Source organism: Lytechinus pictus, chromosome 19, assembly GCF_037042905.1.
Source record: "Lytechinus pictus isolate F3 Inbred chromosome 19, Lp3.0, whole genome shotgun sequence".
NCBI classification, from domain to species: domain Eukaryota; kingdom Metazoa; phylum Echinodermata; class Echinoidea; order Temnopleuroida; family Toxopneustidae; genus Lytechinus; species Lytechinus pictus.
The window spans coordinates 7,959,223-7,979,631 of NC_087263.1; the positions used below are offsets into that span (position 1 = coordinate 7,959,223).

Consider the following 20,409-nt stretch of genomic DNA (forward strand, 5'->3'; position numbering starts at 1 on the left):
CACAACTATGGAAAGCCAGCAACGTCAACATCTAAAATACATGTTTGTTCAAAATATTTTCTAGATATGTTTATTCATACATTCACTGTTTACTTAACAATTTAGTATGCTTCTTTTATTTTCAAAGGACGTTGTGCAAATTTTATTCCGGAAAAAAATATGGTATGGATGGATTTCAATATACTTGAGGTTGATCGGATCAATCGTAACTCTTTGTAAGACAGAGCCCTGGTATTAACACTTCATAAACATTTCATGTACATTTCGAACTCTTTGGCAAGTGATTTAATTGGACCTGGTTGTACTTTGACATGCTTGATGTGTTAGGATGAGCGCAAACATCTTTCTTTGGCGGACATTACGACGACCTTAAGGCCCAGCGCACATTATACGACGCGATATATTTTTAAATCGCATTTTGCATAAATGTGAAAGTTCCAAGATGTTAAATTATTATTTGAAGTTCTGCATTATGTCAGGAATAACAAAATCATAATTTTGCTTTGCAGCAAGCCCTGTGGACGGTCAAGTCCAAATCGGCGTCAAGTCGCAGCCGATGATGACGTCACTACCATTTGGAATTTGATTTGCTTTTATTCCTACAGGGAGGCTCGAACTACACTGACTTTCGATTTCCGTAGTCCTACTACGATCGATAGGATTTTATTGGTTAAACAATATCAAATATCATTACAGTTTCTTTGAACTTCGGATCGCAACGAATTGTATAGTGTGCGCCGGGTTTACACCCCCGTCACACTTATTCGGAATCAGCAGGAATCGAGCAGAACCAGCCGGAATGAAGAACTTTTAAAATTCGTGCCACATTCGGGAGGGAATTTGAAATTTTCACTACTTTTGCAAAAATGTCGTTCAAATACTTATACCCCTTTCATAAACCCAATAAAACATATCCTCCAATTAGCCGCCTAAGAGTAATGCGGATAATTCAATAAAAATTGTGTTCACAAACTCCATAAATTATTTTTACGAGCGCCCGTCCTGAAAAAGGCGGATAATCGTCATGACAACTGGACACGCCCCCTCCAATGCGGTTGTGTTGGAAAAGGGTGACCTTGTGACCGCACCATGGCAATTATCCGCATTATTTGGAAATACGTTCATAAACTCAAAATCTTGTCCCGATGCCGCTATTATGCGGATAATAGCAGCATCAGAATAATGCGGATAACTCTTGTCCTCCTCTGACTTTACGACCAAATTATGCTGCTATTAGCCGCATAATTGTGTTTTATTGGGTTTATGAAAGGGGTATTATACCCCTTTCATAAACCCAATAAAACAACCCCTTTCATAAACCCAATAAAACACAATTATGCGGCTAATAAGAAGAATGCTGTTAGAATGTCGTAAGAATATGTAGAATGCAGTCAGAGAGCAGTCAGAATGCACTTCGAATGTCGTTCGATATTTCTCCACTTCGAATACACTTCGAAAGTTTTGAACATGAGCAAAACATTCGGGCCGGTCACAAGAATGGACCCGAATGTCTGAAATGCACTCAGAATGCAGTCAGAATTTTTAGAATGCGCTTCGAATATCCAGGAATGTACCAAGAATTTTCATTCCGACGGCATTCCGGCTCATTCCGCCTCTAGTGTGACGGGGGTTTTAAGAAGATATACAGTGCGTCCCACAAAAAACGAAAGCGAGATTAAGCGATGTTTTATCATAACTTAATCATAAATACAATAGACAAATGACCCACCAACGTAAAGCTTAGAATCTCCTCTTTCATCTGATACTACTTAGGTTATTCCTCATTCACGCATGAGTGAGCAAAAATAATTCTAAGAAAGGATGCCAAAAACTCATTTGGCGGGGGGTATCTGAATTTCAAAAAGAAAGTCACATGACTAAAAAGTTCAATATCTGCTCTTTTATTTGATACCTTAATCACATAAAATGGTCAAGAAGTAAAAAAGTTATGATCCCTCGAAACAATGCTTGTATTTCCATAATTTCATTAAATAAACGTGTTTTCACCGGTTTTCCACAGAAGCTATCGCACGGTAACAATGGCTGATCGTCAACAAAACGGAGTGTTGAGTGAGTTTGAACGCTTGTTTCAAATAACCAGAACTTTCTTATTTCTTGACGATTTTCTTTAATTGAGGTATCAAATTAAAGAGCAGATATTGAACTTTTTAAAAATGTGGTTTTCTTTTTGAAACCCAGATACAGCCCGCCAAGTGACTTTTTGGTATCCCCTTTTCAAATTGTTTTTGCTCACTCATGCGTGAATGAGAAATAATATAAGTAATTTCTGATGAAACAGGAGATCCTAAGCTTTACAATGGTAGGTCATTTGTCTATTGAATGTGTGATTAAGTTATGATAAATCATCGATAAATCTCGGTTTCGTTTTTTGTGGGACGCACTGTATAGGGAAAGCGGGAGAGAGAGAGGAGAGGGATAGAGAGAATCGAGGGGCTTTTGTGCTTGCGCACCTCTCCCCGATATTAAACGCGTCTTGGTTTCCACGGTTACTCCAGAGTAAATGACATTTTCATGATAACAAAAAATGAGATAGAATGATGTTAGATATCTTGTCGTTTTAGCACCAACACTAGCATCAACACCTATAATGATAACTACATAACTACAGTATTGATGTGTATATTCATACATTTTCCCGTTTTTCCAATGGTCGTATATAGACTTCCCTATATGGCGTGTGTGTATATAGGCCTATAGATCACTATCGGTGTCTTTTTGTTTTACCAATTAATCTTTGGTCAAGTCTACATGTTCCCATCTTAAAAGTATTCCTTAAGTTTGATATCAAGTTTAGCATTATAGGGACTTGTGACATTCAATCTGACAAGAATGGGGGAATTCCCAGGGAATTTCTTATTTTCCCTGATTTGAGACCCTTTGTCCCTCGTATTGTTAACCCGTTCGACTAGCTGGTTTCGCCTTACAAAACTCTTGATTGTGCAATAAATCTGGCTTATAAGAAAGTAAGGTCTGCCTATCAGCTGCCTATTTGCTTGTTTATCAATGATTACAATCATTAATCATCTTTTTCCTAAATTATTATAATCACTAATCGATTATTATCATTATCATTATTATTACTATTATTATTGTTATTATTATTATTATCATTGTTATTATTATCATTATCATTATCATTATTATTATTTTATTGTTTTTTATTCAGGGGCTTCCCACAAACTCAAATCAGTAAGATGGTGATCCAATGTAATGTGCATTTATGATATCTCCCTTTTCTATACCCTATTCCATAACTCTATTAGGATTCAATGTTTTGCCTTGGGGTGTAATTTAATGACGATATTGGGTGATCGAAAAATAATAGATTTCACGAGAAAGAATTTCAATTTCCAGACTTTAAGGTGAAGTATATATGGTATAATTGCGCTGTCAAACTCTAACGAAATAGAGAAATAAAGCTTTAAAAGAGAGAGAGAGAAGGAAAAGGAGAGAGTGGGGAAATGAAAGGAGGGGGGGGGGGGTGGTGGCGGGAAGAGAGAGGATAAAGTTAAACCGAAACTATGCAGACATTGATCTCAAGACAAGAGGTCAAAAGCATTTCATACTAACGACACCATTCCAGGTAAGCGGCATAGCCAAGGGTGCCCAACCGATACCACCGCTACCAGTTTTTCAGGAACCAGCTCACGTCGCTGCTCTATAAAAGCACGAGCGAGCTTTTACATCCGGCATTCATACCATGAGCATAGAGTCGGTCACGGCGTACTCTGAAAGAAAATTAGGCTCCTCTTCAAAGTAAAAACCATAGCGCATTATTTCATATTCAACAGTGTTCAACGTGACCAGCTTCTTCACATGGACAAGGACGAACGGGCTCAGAACAGAAGATAGCTGAATTGTGTACCTGGCATTGTGAAGTCTACCACGGGGACGAACAACTATTATTTGATATCGCTTTCATCTATTATTAATATATAACGTTGGTTGAATTGTAGGGTTGGAACATTCGGTGATCGAGGTCCCCACGTGAAGAGACACGACTGGACTAACACTCTCCAACGGGAACTACTTTATACAATATATCATTTTTATTTAAGAAATCAGAGTGATGAGGAAGGAATGTCAGATGGCTCTATATTTTGAGAACGTGGAACTCTCATTTTAAAACCAGATTTCAGGTTCAGTCTGGAAAGTGACCTAAAGAAGTTCTAAAAAACTCAAACGAACGCAAGCTATCTTCACGATTGATGCACACTCATTAAACAAGAAAACGTGACTTTTCTGTGTATTTCTACATTTTATTTTAACCTCAAATTGCGTTCCTTTTATCTATCTGATTCAAGTTCAACTTGGATTATCTCTGTCTGTTTCGGAATTCCTGTTCTCGAACAAAGTTCACGTTTTCTTTGTATCCAGCGAATCCAGCGAATTGTCCATCTGGGGTCGTCAAAGAGGTTTAAAAATAAATCTTTAAACTAAGTTCAAGCCAAACTCAGAGGATTTAATAAACCCGAACACGAAGGCCACAATCCTCGTTAGAACGCTACTAGATCTACAAGTGTGTTGTCCATCTTGTGTTCTCAAAAGGGAGAAAATGGCGACATCGTTGACGTCGGTTTTAATAACACTTTTGGTGATCATCGGCCAACTGATTACAGTCAAGTCATCAGGATGTGAGTATACAACCATGAATTATTTCTTAAATAAAATGTCTTCATCATTCAAAAAGATTTTATGACGATGATGATTATATATATTGTATCTAAATGTATAGTATCAGTAAATTGCAATAATTAATAAAATACAATAAATTCCATCATACCCGATAATTTCACCATATTTGATATAGGCCTACATGATGTACGACGAATCTCTCGCTTAAAAAATATGGAGGGGGTGGAAATGATACGGTTACATTTATTATCTTTTTTACTTTCGATTGTCATGACCATGACCGTATGAAACCGTCCGACCACTATACCACCAAAAAACCGGTAAGCGGAGTAACTGATGTTCCGGTAGTAGCTACACTGTAAAGACTTTAAAAAGTTTTTAAAACGTTTAGACTAGTGTTTAAACTTATAAAAATGTTTAAACTTTTTAAACAACTCGTTTAAGACGACTTTAAACAGAGTGTATAAAACTTTGATTTAGACTTTTAAACACCGTTTTGGGGAAGTAGAGGATACAAAGTGCATCATCATCATCCCCTCACATTATCTATATTGCAATAAACTTTCGATAATAATTGCATGCTGAATTTCGGGTCTGAGTATCAATCAGAAGTATTTCAATACTTTATTGGAATCTCACACTTTTTATATATTAGAAAGTCAAAAGGGGCCTAAGCTTTCGATCCTAGCAGAATCTTCGTCGGAGGCAAACAAGAAGTTGAAATTGATATTCTGAGTAAATTGATCGATCAATATAGTAAGTTTGCAATGGTAATTTGCAATTGATTGTAATTTGTTCTTGTATAACTTGAATCGTGTTAGCTTAGGTCATCTATAGTCTTCACAGTACACTGTAAAAAACTGTGGTGTTAAAACTGACACCAGTTGGTGTTAATATAGGACTACACCCTGAGATGTTAAAATTACACCCTAGATATTGAACATAAAACCAAAGAGTGTAAATGTAAAAACCAAATGTGTTATAATAACACCTTCATGTATAGGTATGGAACTAACACTGTCAATTTAACACCGGTGTAAAATAACTGGTGTGATCCTCTATGTACACCGGTTAACACCACAGTTTTTGCTGTGTATGAGGGCAAATCAATTTTCTTCATTTTTTGAATTGCGTCTTGAGACCAGTGTAATTTTTTTTTCTACGTTTGGGCTGGGCCTATATACAGGCATTATTCATGGAACTAGAAGTGATATATAGAAGAGGAAAATCCCACCAAACAGCAACTATCAACCGACGGAAAAATAGTAGGAGAAAACCGAAAAAAAAAATACAGCGAAGAACACAATTAGCAGGGAGTTGAAAGGAGTGTGAATCCAGCGCAAGCTCCGATTTCAATCGTTGGGGAGGGGGACGCTTCATTTTTTTTGGTCTTTTTATGCTCAGTATGAGGGGGAGGGGTGGTATGGACAGCCCCCTCTTCCCATTTTTAACGAATATTTTGATGTCTTTCGTGCTTTTTGAGGGTCATAATTTCTCCATTCAGTCGTTCTGCGTGGGCAGTATATAGTTATGTCTACCAGAGTTTCTAGTATTCCCCCTGATATAACCATAAAATGAGTACTTTATACCACGCTATTTAAAAAGGAGTTTTATGGTCATGGTGAATGATTGCGATAGACTATAAAACATCACGAAATGTTTGCAGGTAACTCATTCCGTAACATCCGTGGCGAAAGTGTATAATAAAAAATAGTTATGACCAGCCTCAGATCAAGGATCTTTAAAAGGGGGTTGCGATTTTTTCACAAAAAAATGACAAGCCCCCTCCCCCTCCCGGCCATCGTTTATTAAGGAATGGAATTATGCTTCCCGAAAGACTTGACTGACAAGCAAAAAGAAATGATGGGCAATTCCACAGGTTGGTGGACATGAGCTTAAAAATTCAAATTCAATATTTTCTTGAATTTTTTAATACTTTAAGTCCTTCATACATGATAGTTTCAGGAACAAAAAATAAAAAGTTTATTTTCATATCTATACTTTGGAAAAAAATGGTCAAAAGTTGTGTCTTCCATTCTGTACCAAAATACAAGAAAAATAGTGAAAAATGAAATATGCCTTATTACCATTTTGTTATTGCAACAACATACCACTTTATATATTTCTGAAGTTTAGAAGAGTCAAATTACCTAAAATACACAACAGCTTTTCAAGTAAATTTGTAGTACTCATTCAAAAATGAATATTGCAACCTGGTCAGGTGATGTAACGTGAGTAACCGAAAAAACTGACTTTGTTTTCTGAGAGAAAAATTCTTCACAGTTAATTGGTGGGATTCTAAATTCTCTTCCTTCAAACAATCTTTGACACAGTGATGACTATCAAAATCATTAAAAAGTACAATTTTTTATAAAAATGATGAAGAAAAACTGTAACGTGAGTAACTTTGTAACGTGAGTAACCATCATGTAATGTGAGTAACCAGTAAAAATTATGCAGTTAGGTAACATTTTCTGTGGGATGTCAAGTTTTAAGTCTCATGGTGAGTTGTGAAGTTATTTTTGATTAATTAAAAGCAAAATGAGGGTACACCTCTTTGATGTGACTCTTTGTTCATCAAAATATCAGTGGTCATACAATCACACAAAAAATTGAATATTAGTAGAAGTATTCACAATGCGAGAGTGCATTAGTAAGACTTGGTTTCGATTAACCAAACTTTAAAGAGTGTTCGAACAACACATTGAATGTCCTTACCTGTAACCCTATCTAGGCTGGGGTATTTTGGGAGTTAATATGGCCCGGGGGGGGGGGGGGGGGTGGGTGGGGCCTCCCAGGCCCCCCTTGAGATCTTGGCCATTGGCTGCACGATCACGCCAAAAATTTGCACGCAGGTTGTCTTGGACATAATCTACAATACTATACAGTAATTTATTTCATGCAAATTGGTATTAAGCAATTATGCTAATTTATGCATAATTAGTAAGCAAAATCATATTTTCCCCTCTTACTTCCTAATAAAGCTCCAATTGTTCCAATTTTTTTGTATAAAATCTCTTTTTGATGTTCCTAGTAATGAATTTTACACACATTGAATTTTTAATGACATTTGTGTTGTTAACTATACATGGACAAAATGTAACGTGAGTAACCGTAACGTGAGTAACCATATAATCTGCACCCCAAGTAAAAACCATGTGTTCTTTATTTTTTTAATTATATACGAAGTTTGTCTCCCTAATATACTTCTTTGAAATGGATATAATCAACTTTCATAAAAGCCTTGTATGAGGAGACTTTTCACTTATGTCGACTTTTCATTTTATGCATGTCCAAATCATGTAACGTGAGTAACCGACACATTCCAAAGATTTGCCAGGAGCATAATAAAATTTCCCAAGTTTTGTTTTTGTACAAAGGATAGTCAGACTGTGTACTTTGTTGTGATAAGGAGATGTTTAGTTCCTATCAATAATAATGGAGTTACAGCTCCAATTATGAGTCAAGGTGTCTCCAAATGTAACGTGAGTAACCGTGGAATAGCCCTGATGGTAAATAGAAAAAAGGTCACAAGTCACATGAAGGGCACTGCTAATTTCTAAATTTCAGTATGGGGTGCAGAGAATTATGGGTTTTTTTCATTTTTTGTGGGGGGGGGGGACAATATATGTCCCCCCATGAACAAAAGAAAATCCTCTGTGCACCGACCCCCATGACCACCTCCCTGGTTTCGCGCCTGATGACTGCGTGGGTTGAGAAAAGGAAATTTAAAGAAAATCTTTTTTTTTTTGCCAACAGATCCGATTCTTCAGTTTAGAAATTATATAGAAATTGAAAATGGGCATTATCATTCCAGGATTGACAGCTCTATCAGAGTAAACCAAATCCTGAATAGGATAAAGAATTATCGTCCAACAACACGTATTTCATGTGTTTGACATGTGTGGACTTAATAAGAGGATTTTTAGCGCTTAAATACAAGTAAATTGATATAATCGTCTTACACCCCAGACTGCGTTTGCTTAAACTCCTTCTCGCATCATTAATCGTAGGATTTTTTTTTCCATTTTTTTTGAAAGCTTGCAATGCACTGAGGAGAAATCTGGTTCTGCTTTAAAACACAAGATACTTATCCATACCATTTAAAAGAACAATTGAAACGAAGCTAACTTATAATCTAAGGCCCCCAATGCACAACTGCTTAAAAAAATGAATAAAAAAGATGGAAACAATGGTACCACGACATACAAAAATTTTAATGAATTTTGAATTATTCACTTTCTTTTTATCCCCCAACAATGCAAAACATGATTGATTAATTTCTTTTGCACATGCAAAATAACCATTGTTTAAGCATGTTAAGTATTTTTAAAACATTTCCGGGAGATCAAAATTTGTTGTAAATAATACTTAATGTATCGAGTCCGCAGCATCATCTTTTCTCTTATTTTCAGACATATCATTTTATGCGAGTCTAGACCTTTTATTTACCGACCCAGGAGGTTCTGCAAATGAAAGCATTTTGACAATTTTTTTTGTAAAGTTCGGAATGCCGAAACCCGTTTTCATTGTTATTTTGTAACCGATTGTAAATAAACTGTCAATGTGATGCTTGTTGAATTTTTCTCTACTTTTTAAATTTATCATGATTCAGGAAGATTTGGAATTTAGTTGACAAGGATTCACTGTAATCGTCTTATTACAGTACCTTAGAAGCTTGTTCTCATATTTCACAATATTTTCTGTTTAATGTTGGGATTAAAAACAAATCTTTGGATTTGTATTCTTGTTTTAAATCTCATTGGCCTCCTCATGTGTTAATCGTCTTACACGCTCATCTATGTTGTATCACAAATTAATCGTATTGGTTGTGAATGTATACTGCCGTACTTTGGCAAAAGGAAGCAAGTTACAAGTCAAAAGTATCATTTCTTGTAAATGAGTAATGTGTCTTCGTCGTTTACTTAGGCGTCAATGCAATTTAACACCATATTTTCTTCAATATCTATCCATAGAACGACCATTTCATACCCAAATTTTGCCTGAACGTGCAACATACAAAGGGTGTTTCAGAAACAACATCAACTCACATTTGACTGATGTGTCACTTGCTTCCTTTTGCCAAAGTTGGGCAGTATTGTTAATTAGGGACACCATTAATAATTTTGAGCTGCAAGCCCCCGTAACTAATGCTTGACAAAGGCCATAGGCTTGGTAGTGTTCTGTGAAGTGCTGTAAAACCGAGGGGTATTAATAGTGGGACCTACTTCTTCACGGATTTTTTATTTCTTAGAATACACTCCCAAAACAATATGGTAATATGAATAGATATCTTGTCAGAGGGACAGTAATAGAATTACTTGGCCTTTTGAAGGAACAGTTGACTTTGGATATGTGATACCTGGATATTTGATCTTTATTTGAAAATGTTTTAAAATGTACTACACTACATACACAGCTAGGCAATGTCTCCTTGGTTTGGAATTTTGAACAGTGTATTCTATGTCATGTATGTTAGGCGTCTATTAAAAATAATAAAGAATTACTAGTCAATAGTATGAAATTCCGTGGTCCATGGTCTCGTTCAGTAGCGTACGGGAAAGGGGGAGATCACCCTGTCATCAGGTTTTGTGACCTTTTTACATCCCCCCTAATATCCCTTTTTTCTTTGTATTCGTCAATTTTTTTTTTTTTATATAAGGAAAGTGTTTCTGTAAATAGAGTTGATATTTTAACGTACAAAATCGTTCGCAAGTCCTAAATGCCCGCTTTTTTAATATTCCATTTTGAAATTTGTTCTGATTGACGACAACTCTTTGTTCAACGGGCCGATTCGTCAAGGTGAGGTTCGGCAAGATGGCTGTCGCCTTCAAGAAGCTATATATAGTAGCTGTCATACGAACCTCATTAGACTCTAGATACGTAAAAATTAGCAAAGAATCATTTTTACTTCACTGTATAGTATAATCCTCGCATTCTCTCTCCTTGTTAGAGCCACAAAGAAGAAAGACGCAAAATGTGTAAAAAGAAAGAAAACAAAAGAAAAAAGATTCTGAGATACATGTAATGTGGCCCTTCATAACTTGCTTTGAATCTCTATAGGCCCATTATACACATGCATCGGGTTTTAAGCCGACCGCGACACCGGCTTTGAAGCCGCCTTAAAGCCTGCCATTTGAAGCCGACTCGATGCCGTCCCCATGGTCCGAGGCCTGTCACTGCGTGTCTACACTCAAGCCGGCTACACGTCACCGTCACCACATTCAGAGTTGGATTCAGTCCGTGCCGGCGTCATTTTTTAAGTGTATTACCCATAAGTCGTGCCGCCTCCGAAGCCGGCCTCAGTCCACTTTCGACCTATGTGCATCACCACTGTTTGATAATTCAGAAATCGGGATCTTGGTTCTTTGACTCTCTTGACTTTTAGGTTCCATGACATTTGTTTCGGCGACAATTGCTCCGCTCTAAATTCCACACATTAATGGAATGACTAACTTCAACCCTAGATTTGACACTATACCCTATACTCTAACCCTAAAACCTTACATAAACTCCTATTGCAACCCTAACCCTTCATCTTAGGCGATATTAAGCCCAGAGCAATCGTCGCAGGAGCAAATGTCGTGTCACCGACTTTTTGGCCCGTACTCTCAACTCGGGTTTGAATTAAACCCTGGTTTAAAGTTGTAGTTTAAAGGTCAAGTTCACCCCAGAAAAATGTTTATTTGAGTAGATAGAGAAAAATCAAACAAGCATTATATGCTGAAAATTTCATCAAAATCGGATGTAAGATAAGAAAGTTATGACATTTTAAAGTTTCGCTTATTTTACATAAAACAGTGACTGCACAATCAGTGACATGCAAATGAGACAGCCGATGATGTCCCTCACTCACTATTCATTTTGTTTTTTATTGTTTGAATTATACAATATTTCATTTTTTTACAGATTTGACAATAAGGACCAACTTGATTGAACCATATAGTATTAAACAATGCTAATTGCACATGTTCAAGGAGGAATTAATTGTTGTTTCACACGACAATAGGGAGAAAATTGGAATATTTCATATTTTACATAATAAAATTCAAAAGAAATAGTGAGTGAGTGATGTCATCAGTCTCCTCATTTGCATACCGACAAGGATGTGAATATAACTGTTTTGTGACATTAAGCAAAACTTAAAAATGTCATAACTTTCATATTTTACATCCGATTATGATGAAATTTTCAGTGTTATGGTTTTTGGATTTTTCTCTTTTTATTCGAATCAACTTTTTGTTGGGGTGGACTTGTCCTTTAACTATGGAGAGCCAATTGGGGCACAAATCTCTAGATCTACATGTTCAATATTTACTAACTCTTCTGACACTCAAATAATTTATAAATGTCTCGGAATGATAACTGAAATAGTTTCTTCATTATGAAAGCAAAGGGAAACGAAATAGTGAATATAAGAAATAGAAAACTAAGCAGAATTGTTTAGCTTTTGGCTTCCAATAATTTTAGCACAGTCTCCATGTGTGTAGTGATTACCAATACTTACAACTTTTAAAGATTCATAGCTTTCTTACTGTTAGTCCGATATTGTTCAAACCTTCACCTATCAACTTGGCTGATTTTTCTTTTTCCTCTAGAAACAAGGTTTTATTTGGGCTAGATCCCATTTAAATAAAACTTATCTGTGGTAAAGTGTGGCATGCGGATTCTTCTTGATTACCTTTTGACCAGAAAAATACACCCACTCCTTAGCCATTTGTCCCTCATGCATGTCATCTGTATTCTCCAGGCTCACAAAGCTGTATAAGCGTTATCCAGCCATTTCTGATAGACCGGGAGCCATCTATTATGCTTGTTTATGACCATGATGAATTAATACAGTATATGTGGATCTTTGGTTCTTGCACATGAAGAAGTGAGAGGTTTTAAGTGACAAGTTAATGAATAAATGGACCGTGTAATAATATAGGGATCACGCGAGTGGGCATAAAGTGGCTTGCACAATATTGCTCGTGGGATCGATAATTTTGGTCACAAAATGCTACATGCTGCACAAAATCGCAACGGTTGTAAGCAGTCGCACCACCAGTTGTGGAAAGGACTGTATATATAGCTAGCTCATCGGCCGGGATCCAACAGGCTACCAGGTTCGAATCCAAGTCAGTGTCACGATGCCCTTCGGAAGACAGATACGCCTCACACTCACCACCAGGGCCCCGTCTTACAAAGAATTATTAATCCAATCAATCCCACATATTGACATCATTAAATACATCATATCTCATACATAAAATGAACATAACATCCCTCCGGACACAAAGTGTAGGACGCATATTTTTTTAAAGAAAATGACGCGGGATGGAGAATAATGGTTAGGAACACTTTAAATGGGTATATGGGGTTAAAGATGTTGGCATTGCCTGATTTCCATAGAACTGATTAGTACGATCATAGCAACTTTTTGCAGGACGGGGTTAGTCTGCAGGCACAGACCCTGATTGGAACTTCGATCAACAAGTGTGCCTCTACGCTAAGACTAGCACATACAAACCTTCCTGTTCCAATACCCTTCAGTACACAAGGCATGAGTAGGCTGCACATTCAGACCCTTAAATCGAGTGAAGGGTTTGCCCAGCAGACTAGGATGGGGTTCAGGACCATCTAACATGTCTAATGGGTTCTCATTGGACTTTCAATTAGTTCGAGACTCATTTGAGGCTCCCAGTTTTGGCTATTATATTTGCAAAGACGGCTCCGCGACGTCCCCTGAAAAGTAAGAACTCTCCATGGGGTCACAAGAAAATCGAACAAACTCTATTTTTAAACGATTGCTATTGAGATTTTTTTTAGTCTTGCGATGTCTTCGCTACATCTTGACGACATATCAGGTACGTCTGCTTTTGTGAGATAAGGCCTTTAGCAGTGAATATCGGATTCCATGCTATGAAGAACATAAAAAGTCATCTGCATTTATGAGGATGTTGATGTTTATATGTGGGTGTGTTTTGTGTGTGTTTGTCTGTGCGAGTTTGAAATGACGTACAGTACTTCTGGGGACATTTTACCAATCAACCGGGGACGCCGACAATGGGGAGACGCCTTTTTTCGATTGTAATGGTGGGTCCTCGATTGACATATCATAAGACCGGGCGTGTTCTTTCTCTTAAGAGATAAATATTAATATAAAAACCTTCATTTACTAATTTTCTGTCAATAAAAGAAAAAAATCCATAAGATCAACAGACCATAGATGGTCCTGAATATCACTAGGAAAGCATAAACAGGTTTCGTGGAATGGGAATTAATAGACCTAATGATATTTAACAATAGGGTATTTTCTCGCACGTCTTCTGAAACCTTGACCGAGAGAATGCAAACAATGATTTAGATTAAAGGCCAAGACTACGCCATCAACAATCTTGTTTAGTCGTTTGGAATCCTTCATTACAGTTGCCCATGCTCCAATAATAATCAGTGTTCTTCCACAGGGCCATGATTAGCGAGTTTTCGTATCCACTTCATAGACGCTTTCTGGAACATTGATAATCTATTGAAAATGATATGGTGTCAATTATTCTTTAATTTCTCACGAAATACGCAACTCGACTCCACCAAAATTTTACATACATGTATAATTCTTTAAATCTCTTTTTCCCCACTCTTTAAGAGTAAGTTCATGGGGTTAAACAAACTATTGATCCTGTCATGGGTGTTGTAATGCTCAAAAGTACACATATTATATGACATTATTACGGAACCAGTCGAGCTATCATAATTGAAAAGATTATTTTCAAGCCAGATTTAACGATTAGAACAAGACATGCTGGGTGACCTGACAGTCTGAAGAATAACGCTGCATGCAGCGTTATTCTTCAGACATGCAGCGTTATTCTTCAGACTGTCAGGTCACCCAGCATGTCTTGTTCTAATCGTTAAATCTGGCTTGAAAATAATCTTTTCAATTATGATAGCTCGACTGGTTCCGTAATAATGTCATATAATAATGATATCAATCCCCGGTCCAACATGTCCAAGGCACCTGTAATTGACAAAATTTAAGATTTTAAACCAATATGTATGTATTTTTCTAACGATTAATCGATGATAAACGAGCGGAACTGACCGCTTTACAAGTGACTCCCATTAAACCGGTTTTCTCGATTTACGTTTAGAATATGGCATTTGTTGGGATATGATCTACTTCCGTATGATTGAGCACAGGTGGAATGGTTACTTGAGTTAAGGAGGTGAATCGGGGGGGGGGGGGGGGGGGTAATTTGCCATATTACAATGAACAAATGCGGTAATCAGCAAGAAGTCGGAGTCTATCTAAAGCATTGTTAAACTTTCAAATAATGAGAATAAAATATTGGAGTATAATCTCACATTTCAACTTTACAAAATTATATTGTCATCTTCCTTTTTTTTGAATTACTTGATTCTTTGTGAAATTTCGATTTCTTTTTAATAGATATGCAGCGCTCACACTCGGCACTATTAAAAAAGGCCCTTGAAATCTAATAATTGAAAATAATGAATGTGAAAATTTCAGCCCTTTTCAAATATGGGAAAAGGCTTCTTGCAGGGGGGGGGGGAGGGGAGAGGGGTCCCGACCAAAATAAATGTTCATGGAAAATCGTTCGAATTGCCCCTCAGATATGATAAATACAGAAGACCCTAAATTATCGGTACCGCATTGAACTCAAGATTGATATATCATATTATTGTAGCTGGCAGTAATGATTTGTTTTGCCAGAGCAAGCATGAAATCGAATGAGTGCGATTCTATTTTAACATTGAATGCATGACCTTCAATTCGATTTAAACTTTCTGAATGCTCAGACAATGAAAACTCAAAATTATGGGAATTTAATAGAGATTGATTGAACCAATGGATATTAATAAAAGACGAAACAAGATGTCAAGTTATAGTCATTGACAGGATTTAAATTTTGGTGATGAAGGCCCCATACATACCACTTCAGAATCTACATTGAAAGAAATCGTATTAGACATTATTTTTTTAAAGCGTATCAACACTATTAGAACACACGTTTATAGCTAAATATATGCATATTAGTTGCATTAATATGCATGTCGCCTGATGACATTCATACTACCTAAAAGTTAAGGACCTATATCACACTTTCCATCTTAATTCAGATTTATTCGCAATCCGTCAAGGCGCCTCACTCAGAGCAAATTAAAAACAAGAACATTATTGAAAACTTCATAACAGAGTAAAAATGAATAAATGTATTTCTGGAAATAATATCGTTTTAATTCTCATGGTCATTGTCATCAATGAACGTATAAAATAGCTGCTTATTAATGGGAATCACTCAGTTTAGAAAACCTCTTAAGTAGAGTCTTTTAGTACAAGGTGTGTAGATTATGTAGTTCAATAGGGTTTGCTATGAAGTGTATAGTTTTCTTCTAATATTTCCGTAGTAATCACACGGTCAAATGGTCGGTAATGAGGTGTTCGTTCTTTCTATTTTTTATGTCTTAATTATAAAGTAATGTCTATTTAATCGGCACTCTTCACAATATTACTGGCGGACTGCGTGAATTTGACCTGGCTTGCACTAAAGATACAAAGTACTGTTTCTTTTTTTGTTCTTGTTGTTGATGATAGAAAGGCATATTTCCTTTTCCTCTTTTTTTTGACATGTTATATGAACCAAATGTCATCGTTTTTTGTAATTAGTCTAATGATTGATCTAGCGTTTGCTACATACTGAATATCGTTTTGACATCCCTCTTTTCATGCTTTTACCCAGCCCCCCCCCCCCCTGAGAGCTGGCTAAATGTTGATAACGTTCATGCTAGCCTTGACTGACATAAAACCATACTAGAATCGAGACATTTATACATTTGCTACAGTCTGCTTTGTTGAATTAGCCCATTTCATACTCGACTTTATATTTTCATTCATTTTTTAAGAAACCTGTATAATTTTCAAAGTGTATAACCATGGACCTACCCAGTAGGTCCATGTTATAACACAGTGACAAGAAAAGTTGGTTTCCGTCATTAAAATACAAACACAGTTGTTTGTTTGTATTGTTTTGACTCTAATTCTATAAACTCCTCGACAAACTAGACAATACTTAAATTAACGACTAAACTTGTCTTTGCAAAGTGGGTGCTGTTTACATCCACATGATGTAACGTGAATGCTTATATTATGCTTTTATTCTTTTGTGAAATACGAAATCCACATTTTTCGGAGTTCAATTATTTATTGTGTGAGTGAAGTATGAATGGTGAAAAGTAATTGGCCGTAAAGTCTATTTAAAGCTTAATTCCATAGATTTCATTTGATCATAACATTGCACAAATTGAATCAAACTTGTTCGATACTTATCTCGTGTTTTGATGTTATCGTGTGCCTGAAATTGAGTATAAAGTGATTTGTATAGAAATATTTTATCTCCCCCATGCTAATAGCCAAATAATACAATTAGAACAGGGTTTTTGTAATATTCAAGACCGCCATGACTTCGTTGTGTCGTTTGTAGTTTATGACTTATTCTGTGGAGCGTTGAATGGGATCGGTGAAACGAATGGTCATCTGACTCTTACTTTGCAAAAAACACAAGAAGATGAATATAATTACTCTTGACCCTCTGAAGAGTATTACCTCGATTTTGATTATGCTATAATAGGCACTCAAAATTTCAGGGTTTAAACATATCCAGGTTTCCGTTGCTTAAAAGTTACCAGTATGGTAACTTCACCATCCAATGGTAACTTGCATGGAATCCTTGATTGTGATTGGCTGTTGACAGGCGTTACCATGGTAGTTACCATTGGTTGGCAAGTTACCATAATAGTAACTTTTATGTAACGGAGCCCTGATCGGCGATTAATAGCAATCATGAATCGAATCCTGGATATAAATCTTAGTTTGAAATTCAATCACCGGCTACTCACCAAATCTTGCGGATTTAAATTTAGACCCAGATTTCGACTGATAACCGTTCACAGCTGATAACTCTGCTTCATTTGAAATTCATGATGTTTAAAATAAAAATAACCTTATTTGGCTTCAATATATATGCATATTACCACTATCAACTACGACATAATTCCTACATCGAATGCATACATTTATTCTACCTTTATTGAATATGAAAGGAGTTTGAAAAAAAGATTTCAACGGATAACTCGCTGTGTTAAAGCGATTTCCTCTCACGGCCAAATTTAGTTGAAGAGACTTTGGACCTGCCTGAGGCTGTACTGGAATGGTGCCATCGCATATAGGCCTGAGACCTGGCTCTCGATTTACAAAGATTCATAATTGATAACCCCAAACTATGGAAATCCATCAATGTCATAATTTTCATAAAGGAAATTGACACAATGTCCCGTTGAAAGTGAAAAGTAGCACCCTGCCTTGCCAAGACAAAGATACATGCGTAAATATAGGCCCTACAAACGTGTTTAATCAAGAGTAGATATTGAGTTAGCTGGCTTTCCATAGTTGTATAGTCGGTCGGATCAATCGTAACTCTTTGTAAGACGGGGCCCTGTATATAGTCCTAAAGTATAATGAAACTATTTTATCAATACAGTCCACCTGCCAAGTCATATAGAATTATGAAAAGAATATTGCAATTCATCAGAGGCTGTAGTCAACATGTTGCAAGATAATATGTGATCTTCCACGTATAGGCGTCCGAAAACACTGGCACGCTCACCGACTGTCATTCATTGTCAGAATACACTGTAAAAACTGCGGTGTTAAAACTGACACCAGTTGGTGTTAATAGAGGAGCACACCCCGAGGTGTTAGAATTACACCCTAGCGATTGAACAGAACACCAATGAGTGTAAATGTAACAACCAAATGTGTTGTAATAACACCTATAGGTGTAAAACTAACACCACCAATTTAACACCGGTGTAAAATAACTGGTGTGGTCCTCTATGTACACCAGTTAACACCACAGTTTTTGCTGTGTAGGAATGCTGCTTTGTGGCCCAGCGGATTAGTCTCTGGACTTTGAAGTGGCGGGTCGTGGGTTCGCATCCCAGCCATGGTGTATTTTCCTTCAGCAAGATATTGAGCCACATTGTGCACTGCGCTCGACCCAGGTGAGGGGAATGGGTGTACCCGGGCAGTGGCGTACCTAGGATTTTCCACAGGGGGCAAATTCGTCCACCAAAAAAATTGACAAGCAAAAAAAAAATAAAAAAAAGGTCTTCAACCACAAATAAGGAATTTCGTACCAGACAAGCAAAAAAAAAAAAAAAAAAGTCTTCAATCACAAATAAAGGATTTCATTCCAGAAAAAAATTTGACAAGCAAAAAAAAAAAAAGTTTTCAAGACTCGTCAGGGGGGGGGGGGGCAGGGATATGTCCCTTGCATGTGTTGTGACTCGTCAGGGGGGGGGGACAGTCTGCCCCCTCAGCTCCCCCGTAGGTACGCTAGTGTAATAAAGAACAGTCGAGTATTCATAACTGCGCTATATATAACTGGACCATGTTATAACTTGGTAATGATAATCATACAAACAGCGGCATTATTGACTAGTGATTACAATAACACGAATGATAATGATAAATGACAAAAACAATAATGATAATAATGATGAAAATAATAACAGTGATGTTAATAAAAATATTAGTGATAATAATGATAGTAATAATGACAATTGCGATATTGATAACAATGACTAATATCAATTATATTAATGATCATACTATTTATGATAATATTGAATACCGATTTGATATACTCCTGACAATTAATCTGATACACTAATTATATCGTGGCACTTGTTTTAAAAATGAAACTTGGATTACACACGTAAGTTTTGTTTTCTTTGTCATATTCATGGGACCCCGATTAACTTGCAATATCCGGGTCTTAAGGTGAAGGACAATGTAAATGAACTTTCCTTTAATCATGTGGAACACATTATCGAGGTGTTTCATTCCAATTTCCATTACTATGTCATTCCACAATGGAAAGGGAGTACGCAAATGATGCTGCAGTACACTAATACAGTCATATTATGGTCATTTTAACATTGAATTTTACAGACAATACTTGTTTTTCCAATGGACATCGATATGTTCATATTGAGAGCATTTCATGAAAAAATAGTAAGTGATTTTCTCCTACAAATGTTATAAGCTACTGAAATCCTTGCATGTGATTGGTTCCGTAGAAATTAGTCGGTGGAACCACTGACATGACTGAGATGATGATTTGTGGTACACTCCCATTGTCAATCGGAAATGTAAAAAACAAATAGATATATAAAACACATGTAAAAACAGACCTTTAATTCCGGAAAGGATCGCCATTTGTGAGAATAATTCACACGCGTTTGAATGATTCATACCCGTAAAGCCAATCAAGAAATAACTGTTTCAGAACTGCGTGATGGTTTTTTTTACTTGATTATTAAGAATGCGTGAGTGCTTGAAAGCAAGCATCCAGAGGATCAAAGGTTTAATGTCCTCTCGGTGAGACCTGGTAATGAGGATAAAGATCTTACAAAGGGCCACTAGCGCACCAAGTGGGAATCGAACCCGGGTAACCGGACATGCTGGAATCCGATGCCTTGTACCGACTGAGCGATGTCATGAGCAGTAACATCCACCTTTGATTGGTATGGAGTCGGTTTCAGCTGGTGGGGCTGAAGCACATGCGATACATGAAGTATTTCCCGCTGTAATTATTGATCCAATGTCAAATGGCGCTGAACTTCCGATTGCTATACTAATACATGGCCTTGAACTTGGTGATGGTCTTATGCATATTAAACAATTGT

At 36.7% G+C, this 20,409-nt stretch overlaps 1 protein-coding gene across 1 annotated transcript in view; it reads left to right on the forward strand.

Moving 5' to 3' along the window:
* Positions 1-3,597: 3,597 nt before the first annotated feature.
* The window catches only part of LOC129282673 (uncharacterized), a 34,060-nt gene continuing 17,248 nt past the window's right edge, over positions 3,598-20,409 (forward strand). The window contains exon 1 of the mRNA XM_064113865.1: positions 3,598-4,655. Coding sequence (XP_063969935.1) covers positions 4,577-4,655 — 79 coding nt within the window. The 5' untranslated portion in view covers positions 3,598-4,576. The remainder of the gene's footprint in view (positions 4,656-20,409) is intronic.